A 12,380-nucleotide genomic window follows, 5' to 3' on the forward strand; every position below is an offset into this window, starting at 1 on the left:
CGTGCACGGGTAACTAGGGGTAGATAATTAACTTAGCAGTCATGTGGAAGTCGCAAGTCATAAGCGGGAGCGATTTTTCAAATATAATTTTAGTATAAAAATAACTGCGTCTTAAGAGGGAAACATTATATTCTCAATGATTAAGAATTTGATTAAGACTTGTTGAGTTGTTTGTGTGCAAACATAGTTCACACCTGAGCAAATACATCCCAATTCCTAGATCCTGATGTTGTAAATATGTATAACCAACAGTGACAGTGATCGTGTGACGTATCATTATACGTTAATAGCACCACGATGTCAGTGTCATCGTCCGGTAGATTATTATGGTGAACCCATTTAAGCATCATCAGGTGAGATATTATTAAATTAGAGGCGCGTATATTTAGTTTAGTTAAGGGGATTATTAGTTGAGTGCAATACAATCTATTTATAAAAGCGAAAGGTCATTGATTGACTGACTGACTCACTCACTCATCACGAAATCTCAGAAACTACAAGTGCTAGGAGTCTAAAATATTGCATGGGGGTTTCTTTTAGAACGTAGGTGCTCACAAAGAACGGATGATGGGCTTATTCCCCGTTGACAATCCCCGTCAACGTTATATTATGATTTTATTTTTAACATTATAAGCTCCAATTGGTCCTTAGTTTTAATTACTTTTAGTTCACTAATCCCCGTTGACGGGGATTGTCAATGGGAAATAGTGGAATAAGCCGGATGATGATGATTGAATTGTCACAAGTCACACAAGGTAAGGAAACTGTCGTCGTGACAGACCCCACTGTGGTGATAAACAGTGATTTTCTACCGTCTTCCTATATTCATGTTAACGTTAGAGTATTTACCCTTGAATTGAGCATGTTTACATTATGATTCAACGGAATATTCCAGTTTGATACATTCATGATGAAACATTGTGGAAATTTTGTTTTGTTTGCTCAGATGGAAGAGTGGTCACAGGCGTAGGTGTGAGGATAATAGAAGTAAGCACCTGTTCCTATGCTCTTTTATTCCACATTGAATATTTACAAAATAATACTTTTATGAGGACATCTCTGTCCGTGTAAAAGTGCTTTTTACAAAAATAACTAAAAATATTTTAAGTTCACTCTTCAGTCATTTTAATGCCACTTGGGTACTAGACACTTTATCATAGAATTGGCAAGATTCGAGAGAAACGCAAATTTTTTAAACAACTTTTTCCTAGTCCTTTTTTATAAAGGTATTAGCCATAACACGCTTCCGCTTATGACGTACGCCAAGCCCATGATATGTGACTAGATAATGTGACAATGAAGGGATGTACTATGTCGCCGGCGGCCTTGGCTGGCGTCAATAATTGCCGACGATACCGTGATCTGTTGTAAATATGTTCGCACGGTAAATACGGCGGCGCCATTTTGTTTGCACGGTTGAAAATGGTTAACACCTTTTCTATTAAAGTTTTTATTTACAATCACTTTTGGTAACAATAAAAAAGTTTATAACTGTCTATAATAGTCCACACAATAGAGATAAAGCAACTTTATGGTTACTATAACAACAACATCATCCATTTTGAAATTGCAAACTAATCAGAGTAACATACGAGTAGCTAATACTAGATGAAATAATTTGAAGCGACAGTCTTCAATATAACCTTAGACTCAATCTAGAACTATTAAATGATTTATTAGACTAATAGAAGGATCTTCATACAATCGGAGTGCAATGTACATCCTGTAATAACTCTCAAGATAGGAAGTGCACGAGGCAAGGTTTCCGTCACAATCATACTAGAGGAAGTACAGATCTAAATATAGACACGAAACTTGGCGAGTGTCCTGCGAGGCAGGTGAGAGGTATACACAGAGTAGAGTCAACAAAAATGTCGTAGTAAGCCTAAACTGGACTTGATCCTTTTGCCTAATCTCATTGCCTTTTTTTGCCTTGCTTTTTAAGCAGAGTTTCGAGTTATGTGCTTTTAACATATGAGAAGAACATGTGATAAAAAGATGAGCGATAGAGAATTTCTATGCTACGGTAGACTGAAACTCACGCCGGCGAAGCTACATAGAGCATCATACATCATAATTCACGCGTAAGTATATTATTACAAAAGTGTATCTGTCTGATATCATTTCACGTTAAACTACAGAAACGATTTAAATGCACTTAAGTATAGGAAGAGTTTGAGACCTAGAGAGTCATAGGATAGTTTGCGCGTGCGATAATCTTTCTGTGATAGATCAAAATTCACGTGGGAGAAGCTTCGGGCAAAAACTAGGTCCACTTCACACACATTGTGGTTGAGGATTCTGAGTGAAGCTCACTTCCACCTTCGGCCTGATCATCACTTTCCATCAGGTGAGAATAAGATGCAGGTCAAGGGCTTGCTAGTTGTGTATTTTAAAAACATCCTGTAGAAACTGCCGCAATGACACAACGACAAGTAATGTTCCTATCAGGTACAAGATTGGATCAATTAGAGTCATCACGACAAGCGAAACCCCGGTTCAAAGTATAGCGCGACCGGAATATGACTGTTTCTAGACTCTTCAGATTAGTAGAGTGACCATACTGACATGACTCTACGAAAATATTTTTGATATAAGAGGATGAGATCAAGAATAGAAATGTATCAAATTGTTAAATTTTCTACATTTAGCAATAATTTCACAGCGGTTTTTGAATATATTCGTAACGGAAAAATTATAAAAAATAAGTTTTCAAAATATTTATTTTAACAACGGCCTGTATGATGCTCTACTTAATAATGAATCTACACAAACTGATACATGGTGAGTTTAAGTCGAAACGCTAGCTTGATGAAAAACTTGTGTAATAACTTTTTGAGGTTGTAATTTGAATGTTTTTACATTGAAATAAAATGTTATTTCTATCAAAAATGTTGTGTTTTTCTGAATGTACCTTACAACTGTATAAAATATTAAGTAGGACTGGTCTACTTAAATTTGGAATCATGGACACCCTAACCTTTCGTGAGGTGTTATTCGCGTGATTTAACTGGCCTTATCCAGTCATATCGACCGGAGAGATATCTTCCAGAAGCGCCATTTTAGACTTCGTAAGTACGTAGTGTACGTAAGTAGCCTACATACAGCACATCAAACGAAGCATGTTGACCTTGTAACCACTCTTATTGTAAACAAAATAAGAGCGACTTTTGGAGTGCAACTGTTTAATTTAATGAACTACTATGTGGTTAGTATTTTAAAAAATCTGGCGTTAAGAGTCGCCTCTCGATCTAAATATTTTTAAAATAACTTGAAAAAATCGAACTGCCTAAGGTGGGAATCGAACACGTCGAAATTTTCAAGTGTAATACGACGGGTTCATCCTGTCCAAGTAGCTCAGATGGAAGAGCAGTCGCCCGGCAAGCGAAACGTCGTGGGTTCGATTCCCACCTTAGGCAATTCGATTTTTAAGTTATTTTAAAAAAGTACTACTATATTGTAGCATTTATAGCTAAACAATAAGGCATTTCAATGCAGTTGTATTAAGGTGTGATTTTGCAACAAGTCTTTAAAACATAGAACGGCAATATCAATTTTAAAATAGAGAGTATTGTACTGAATTATTTATTAAACTAAAGGCACCTAAAAGTACAGCATTATACAATTTAAAAACACTTATTTAAAAAAGAAAATCTAATTAACACATTAAATAACTTATTTAAGGAAAAAGTAATTTTATCTATATCATTAAGCCTGTAAGTCCAACGTAATAAATAAAAATGAACATATTATTTAATTATTATAATATCACACTAAGTACACTATTACTAACATTTTTCTAGAAGTTTAATACGATACTACATTTATACACTTTTAAGGTGATTTCTTTGACTTTTGACAAAACCTTTGGGTAGGTAGGTATATGGAAATCTAATACTTCATTCTAATAAGAAGATAAGAATAAACTTTTTAAGCTTTTTAACAAGCTTTATTAGGTTTTATGATTGTGATCATTGTCACAAAAAAGATTACACAACTATGTACTTGTTTTTTACTTGAAAAAATAATAAACTATAATTTTATCAATATGGTCAAGTCATAAAATTACGTATATTATGTATACTCGTAATAGGCAATAAATACTTAGCAATAAACTGCAATTATGACAAGCACAATCGTATCTATTAAATACAGTTAGTAGCCATTTTGTTTTACAAAATTATAGTTCACGCAAGACAAATAGAAAATAGCAATTTTGTAAACAAATCACCGCTTAATATTGTTTACAAAATTGCCAAATAACTCACTAATTAATATCTATAACTTATCCTATCAATAACTAAAAAGTTTCATATAAACTATGTTGTTAGCACCACTGTCATCATAATATGGAAAATTGAAGAATACTGCACACAAAAATGATAATTATTTGAGGAAAAAATCATTTAATATCTTACCGACATTAAAAAAAGGTTTATTAACTGTCATGCCGTATTTTTAAAATTCTAATTTAAAATGTACCATTATGGATCTAACATAATTCGACACTTTGCCGACTATCTATTAAAGTTTCTCTGTTTTGCAATAAAGTTCAATAAATATTATTAGTGAAACTGGCATTGGAGTGTAACTATGCTCAAATTACGCGTCAGCTTTAAAATATTTTAAGCTACAATTTGTACCTTAATTGTGCTTGAATATTAGCACGATTCTGAACTTTATTTCCACCATATAACATTACTGTAGCGACCTGCGTTTTATCTTTATGGTTTTGTACTTGCACTACTACATCTATGATTTTAACATGCACAATTAAAACGTAAGAATAGTAATAAAATGGAAAGATCTTACTTTGCGGGCCTCATGACACCTTTCCAGTAAACTTAAGGATACCAGAATGTTCAAAAATATATCTGAAACAAACGACACAGTACTTTATTAAAATTATGAAGAATATTACAAAAATGACATTAACGAGCTACTATTTTTTCTTAAAAATATTAATAGGCAAGTAATTGACTAAGGCCCGATTCGACCAATTTTTCCGAAAGTAACTCCTGGTATAACTGGCACATTGACAGTTTCAGTATAGGAAATATGTCAAAATGTCGAATAACTGACGATTTATTCTGAGATTCATATTTACTCTTGTTTGGTCGAATCCACTTTAAGTACTTTATAGTAGTCTTATGCCCGTTTTCACCATCAATCCCTAATTTTTAAGTGACCCTTATTATGGTAACACATAACAGGAACTTTGATTGCATAGGGGTCACTTCAAAATTAGGGATTGATGGTGAAAACGGACATTAGGAAATTAAACACGAGTTTGTAATACTGTTGAACAATATACATATCTTTAACTAGCTGTGTAGCTTAAATCTACGAGTACAATCAAATCTTAGCTTTCTGCAATTCTCTTCCATCAATATCATAGTGAGTTTGTAATACCTAAGGCCCAGAACAGACGGTGAAACGCAACTGCAACTTTCTGATGCTTCTGATGAATGAAACTGAAACTGAAAGTTTCAAACTGGTCGCGTCATGTGTGGTCTCTCAACGGACGCTATGGCAGAAACTTAGATGCAACTCAAAAGTAACTATAGCAGTTGCAGTTTCGGTGCAGTTGCGTTTCGCCGTCTGTTCTGGGCCTAAGATAATTAATGAATGAAACTGAAAGTTTCAAACTGGTCGCGTCATGTGTGGTCTCTCAACGGACGCTATGGCAGAAACTTAGATTCAACACAAAAGTAACTAGCAGATGCAGTTTCGTTGCAGTTGCGTTTCACCGTCTGTTCTGGGCCTAAGAAGAAATAACGATGTCGTCTATGTAGACGAATACATACCTCACCCTAAAGTTCCAGCGGCTACTGAAGCCATGATGACCAGGATCGACGTGGCCACACTTCCAGCCCCAACGTGAGCTCCATACACCGCCCCTGACTCGGCTGATTTGTCTCCGAAGGCCTCCGCTGCAGACAGGGTGTCTGTAAGAGGCAACTGGTGAGGACCCCTCGGCCAGTTGACTCTAGACTTTATATGGGTAAAGCATGTCGCGTATTTAAAAGTAGATAAAAAAGGTATTTGACAGTTGAAATGAGTCACTAATCTCCTTTCTTTTATGAGAAAATTTGAAAAAGTGAATAAACGTCGAAAGACATTTTTAAGTTTTGAATATTATGCGTTAAGAATTAAAATAATCGCATAATAAATTGAAAACGAATAGTAGACCGTACATTCCAGGCAATATCTATTACTCGTCGGTAAATCATATTATAAAAAAAAACATTAATTACATACAATATTTCATCAAACCAAATTACAAATATTCAATTACACAATAACTACGTATATTAAATTATTTATATAGCCAAGCATTATAAGAAAGAAATAATATAAGAAATAATATAAGAAACCAAATAATAATTCTACTAATACCCATATTAGTCTAGAGCCAACCTAATGCATGCAGTGCCGATAGCTAAAATAAAAATAAATTAGCAAAATAAAATAACGTAATTAGACATCGATTTAAAAGAAAAACTTTACAATAATATAAAGCGGTTAATTTATCCAATTAAGTTGTTGTCTACTTTAAAATCGATGTTTGAACCTACTAAAACTAAAAAAAATCAATAAAAAAGTAGCTTGAACGGATAATAAATATTTGGCAAAAATAATCTTCTCAAATAAGATGACAGTTAATTCCAAAAGAATGATTTAATATTCTATCACATCCTTAAGTTAATTTGTGACATTTGAAAATACATTTGTGATTATGAGTATGTGATGTTATGAATAACAAGATTATTGAACGACTATATTCCATTTCACCCAAAACTACCCACCAAATTAAATCATCTGAGAGCATGCAAAGATAATAAATGAAAAAGAAATAGTAATAAGGCTGAAAAGATATACATAATGATAAAAACCGCAACCAATGATAGCATTAAATAAATAGAATAAAAAATAATAAGGTTAATAAACAATAAGTACAAACTACACAACGACAAGTTACGATACGACACATGAATGAAAAATGGATGACATACCTAGTTCACCGACTTCCAAAGCAATGAAAAAAACAAAAACGTGGTTAATGCACAATGAAAATGAATTTAAACATTGTGGTGGCAGAAATTTCCCGTCTTTTTTATATTAAAATAATGGTTTCATCAAATTGTTTGCATGAATTTGATTAAACATGATAATGAAAATCCAATTTTTTTCATAAGATTCTTATGAGAGTATTAATTACATTATATGATACATGATTGTCATGATAGTGTATTAATTTCAATTGAAAATAATAATAATAACGTCATAGCTTTAAATGTAGTACCTACCTTTTTCGAAGAAACGAGACAATAACAATATTAAGTTCTAAGCATTTATTTTTGTTCTATTTCAAAGAAATAGGTGGTTTAATAAAAAAAGTCTTTATAACGATTCCTATTTTTGTGAAATGGGTGGTTTAATAAAAAAAAATCCTTTTAACGACTACTTTTTTTGTATCGAAGTAACCAAACTACGAATGTTTGGCAAGATCGTCACCAAATGCCCAATTAAAAGCAGAAAACGAAATTAGCACCGTATCTCCAAGCTCATAAAGTCACAAATAGCTTACCTCCGTATTTATCCAGCAGGGCCATGATGACTCCGTTGGTCCATCCAAAGCCAGTTTGGACGACATACTCTCCACCACCGCCGTAACCGCCGAAGATTGTTGCGTCGTACTGTGAGAAGAGAAACACTTAAGTAATAATAAATAAATAAATTTATATATATAAAAGAAAGTCGTGTTAGTTACACCACTTATAACTCAAGAACGGCTGAACCGATTTAGCTGAAAATTGTCAGGGAGGTAGTTTAGAGCCAGGAGAAGGACATAGGATACTTTTTATCCCGTTTGAAATTAAAAAAAAAAGTCTGCTTATTTATTGCCATTAAGGCGGAACAAAGTTCGCCGGGTCAGCTAGTAATAAATAAAATATCCTTAGACATTTTACACTGCGCCGCTAGTACCAAACTAAGCAAAGCTTGTACTCTGGGTACTAGACAACGGATATAAACATACTAAAATACTTTTTTGTTGTAAATATACATACATATACAGGGTGTCCCAGAATAGGTGAATCAAAATAGGGGGGGAGGTAGCTCTACTAAAGTACTATCCTTAAAAATCCAGGCACCTCCCGCGACCTTCACCAGATCGTCAGTCCACCTAGTGGGAAGCCTGCCCACACTAAATACTTTCTATGTAAAAGGAACGCGAAAGTTTACAATCTTACATAAATCATCGTTTTGTTAAAAAACACAACTGACACTGTACGTGTGTGTAGTACCAGTAGTACGCAGAACTGACGGCCGATGGGGCAGCAAGGTTCTGGAATGGAGGCCGCGTACCGGTAAACGCAGCGTGGGACGTCCACCTACAAGGTGGACCGACGACATCGTAAAGGTAGCAGGCTAGCAGGGAAGCGCTGGACGGAGGCTGCTACCAATCGAACAACGTGGAAAGCATTGGGGGAGGCCTATGTTCAGCAGTGGACGTCCTATGGCTGAAATGATGAACTGACACTGACCTTTTCCAACATGGCTGATTTCTGCTTCCACACTTCGAAGTTGGATCGCACCCATTTAGCGGCGATTTCGTCGGCGTATCGCATGGCTTCTGGCACTCCAGTATTGGCTAGCCCCATTATGAACATATACTGGCTGGGTGGCCACGCGTTAGGGTAGTCCCATTGTTCTCCTGTATGCTCGTACGTGACGGGAACTCCACCTTCGAAGATGTCCACCTGGAGAAGAATTGGGAGTTTTGATTACATGTTTTAAACTATTGTTATTGTGATCTCCACTATAAATAAGGTTCATTTACATTATGGTCAAACGATTCTGAAACTTTAAGGGCTATTTGGAACTAATAACCCAGTATTAATAGTAGCGCTTTTCTGTAAATGACATAATTATATGGGACCCCTCAGTGTTATACTGGCCTTGTGATTAATAGGTATTTTTGTTGATTTTTTAATTTATTAAAGCTTCAATTTGAAAAAAAAAAACAAATTAGAAAACGCGAATATGAGTAAATTACTATTTATTCATAAAAAAAAAGTAACTAAGATGGCACAGCGACCAAAATAAAAAAGTGAGTCGTTGACCTCTGGCAATAACGCCCGTATTCAAAAACTATACTTGCTTAAGTGAAGCAGCAAATCGAACACACAGTGTTGAATATATAACTCTTGTGATTGGTTCGTGTGTCACCCTGTGCGTCTACGCGCACTGTAAGACATCATAGTAATGTTTGTGAATACGGGCGTTAGATATGTTACGGTCAAAGTGATAAATGTGAAAATTATGAATAATCGCCGGTTATTATGAATAATTACCGCATGATTTGGTAACTGAGATTAATATGAGGTCATTTATGTGTGTATAAAACTAAATAGGCGGCTTAGGGGTGGCCCAAGGGCCACCCCCGCCGCACCTTAACCTATTTTTCACTTTAAATCAAAACATTATGTTATGGGCATCATGGAAAAGTAATATTATGCAAGAAACATTCCAAACTCATTATGCCAAATTATATTAATATATGATATCAAAACGTTCAAAAATTTGGCTGTACACGAGCACGTACACAAGATGTTGTTCTCTTTTATGAAATTTGTTAGTACTAAGGTTGAATTATTAAATAATCACTGTTAAATGTGATTAATTTATCACTTTTACCGCGACTGTCGGTAATTATTCATAATAACCGGTTATTATTAATAATTTTCAATTTATCTGGGGGCACGACAGTGCCCCTACCAAGTCGAGCAAAAAGCGGCACGGCCGTACCATCCTTTTCTCGAAGCAATTCAGGCCATTTTCGACTGCCTGTAACTTCGTTGTGGATAAAACTAGAAGGCTGAATTTTCATTAGCTATGCAGGCATTGTAAAGACACGGTATATTTAAAATTTCATTCAATTTGAACCCGTAGTTTAAGAATTATAACGGGTCAAAGTTTCAATTTGAACCCGTAGTTTAAGAATTATAACGGGTCAAAGTTACTTAATTTTGTCACTCACTGACTCACTGACTCACCGATCATCAAAACTCTAAGGCACTTCTAGCAGACCTAGAAGCTTCAAATTTGGAATATAAGTAGTGTTTGGTGTATAAATCAAGGAAAAACTAAAATATTTGGGGGCACGGCAGTGCAACCGCCAAGTCGAGTAAAATTTTTCAATTTCGGTCCAGTTTTCTAGATACATAACTGCTGTCTACAAAATACAAAAAGAAATGAGATTTGGGGGCACGGTAGTGCAACCGCTAAGTCGAGTAAAATTTGTCAATTTCGGTCCAGTTTTCTAGATACATAACTGCTGTCTACAAAATACAAAAAGAAATGAGATCCCATCAAAAACAATACTTGTCAAAAAAACCAAGTCTCGCAACTCAGTTGTTCTACGGTAAAAAGTTGTGAGATCCATGTAATACCAAGTCCAGGCCAGGAAATCTTTAACGTTTTACATAAATACAGGGTGTTAGGTAAATGGGTATATGAGCCGACACTAGCTCATGTTAACATGGGCATATAAATGGTATGGTGAAGTCAGAAATTTGATATCATAATTTTAATTTTTTTAATTTTCATACAAAATAAATTTTATAAAATCCGATTTGTATGAAAAATAAAATAATTAAAATGAAGATATCAATTTTCTGACTTCACCATACCATTTATATGACCATGTTAACATGGGCTAGTGTCGGCTCATATACCCATTTACCTAACACCCTGTATATTGACTTGGCCATCGCATGAAAACACGTGTAAATTAAATTATTTAGTGCGATGGCCAAGTCAATATATTTATGTAAAACGTTAAAGATTTCCTGGCCTGGACTTGGTATTACATGGATCTCACAACTTTTTACCGTAGAACAACTGAGTTGCGAGACTTGGTTTTTTTGACAAGTATTGTTTTTGATGGGTCACATTAACCGTAACAGATACATTAAATAAATTGGTAACTGCCTATGTTCAGATTCAGAAGCGGACAGCAACTGTCTAAAAAAAATAATGACGATGACGATAATAATGATGATGATACACACCTTAACCTTATCCAAGTAATTGATGACGCGACTGACGAAGTACTCTTTTCTGCTCTTGTCGTAACAGCCCGTCCAGAGAGGCACGATGTTGGAGGGATAGAAGTAGTCCCGGCGCCTGTGAGACTCCAGGCTGTAGTCTAGCCAGACCCCCACGTCTTCATGCCATAGTACCTGGGGATACGGTTGAGATTAGCTTGGCAAATAGTCTAAGTAGATGTCGGTGGGATAGAAATAGTCTCGCTGCCTGTGAGACTCCAGGCTGTAGTCTAGCCAGACGCCCACGTCTTCGTGCCATAGTACCTGGGGATAGGGATGAGCTTAGCTTGGCAAATAGTCTAAGTAGATATCGATGGGATAGAAATAGTTCGATGTCTGTCAGACTCCAGGCTGTAGACTAGCCAGACCCCCACGTCTTCGTGCCATAGTACCTGGGGATACGGTTGAGATTAGCTTGGCAAATGACCAGAGTATACGCCTAAAAGTCCGAGTGTCTTACTACGTAGGGATACGGTTGAAATTAGCTTGGCAAATAGCCTACTGTTTATGTTGGTAGGATAGAAGTAGTCCCGCCATCTGTCAGACTCTAGGCTGTAGTCTAGCCAGACCCCCACGTCTTCCTGCCATAGTACCTGGGGATACGGTTGAGATTAGCTTGGCAAATGGTCCGAGTATACGCCTAAAAGTCCGCGTGTCTTAGTACGTGGGAATACGGTTCAAATTAGCTTGCTATAGCTTAAATATCAACAATCTATTATCACATCTACGTCTTCGTACTGTAGTGTCTTGGGATACGGTTGAGATTAGCTTGACAAAGAACTTGAGATAAATATAATCTGTTCACACGTAACGTCTTCGTGCCATAGTACCTAGACTTACTTGCCACCACATTTTAAACCTTACTATCTCGTATCTTAGACCCAAAATCCCTTATCTATTCAATGGCTTAAATGTATTGGCCATGGATCATGGGGTAATAGTCCACCTGAGAATACTCGTACATAATTTTTCGCGGAACTGTACCAAGCGTTGCTTACTGCTATTACATTTTAAACTTTATATCATCTCGATTGTTAGATCCAAAATCTCTTACCTTCTCAATGGTTTCCATGTACTGCCCATGGATCATGCGGTAATAGCCCGCCATCGCGAAGTTCTCAAGTTTTTCGAGGAAGTCCATCCAGTCTTGCTTACTGGTATTACATTTTAAATCCTATTGTCTCGCAAATAAGGCCCAAAAATCCTTACCTTCTCAACGGCTTTTATGTACCGATCATGCATCGTCTTGACTTGCTTACTGCCACC

The 12,380-nt window shown here is 35.8% G+C and overlaps 1 protein-coding gene across 6 annotated transcripts in view; it reads right to left on the minus strand.

The window, feature by feature from the left end:
- The window catches only part of LOC135084245 (trehalase), a 67,857-nt gene that overhangs the window by 7,056 nt on the left and 48,421 nt on the right, over positions 1-12,380 (minus strand). For 3 of the 6 annotated variants that reach the window (XM_063979013.1, XM_063979012.1, XM_063979015.1), the window contains 4 exons: positions 11,079-11,249; positions 8,550-8,765; positions 7,592-7,700; positions 5,813-5,948 (listed from right to left, as the gene is read on the minus strand). In XM_063979013.1, coding sequence (XP_063835083.1) covers positions 5,813-5,948; positions 7,592-7,700; positions 8,550-8,765; positions 11,079-11,249 — 632 coding nt within the window. Of the gene's footprint in view, positions 1-3,569; positions 4,875-5,807; positions 5,949-7,591; positions 7,701-8,549; positions 8,766-11,078; positions 11,250-12,380 lie in introns of those variants that run through there. The other 3 variants (XM_063979017.1, XM_063979018.1, XM_063979014.1) reach the window with 2 other exon arrangements.

Source organism: Ostrinia nubilalis, chromosome 25 (genome assembly GCF_963855985.1).
Source record: "Ostrinia nubilalis chromosome 25, ilOstNubi1.1, whole genome shotgun sequence".
NCBI classification, from domain to species: Eukaryota; Metazoa; Arthropoda; class Insecta; order Lepidoptera; family Crambidae; genus Ostrinia; species Ostrinia nubilalis.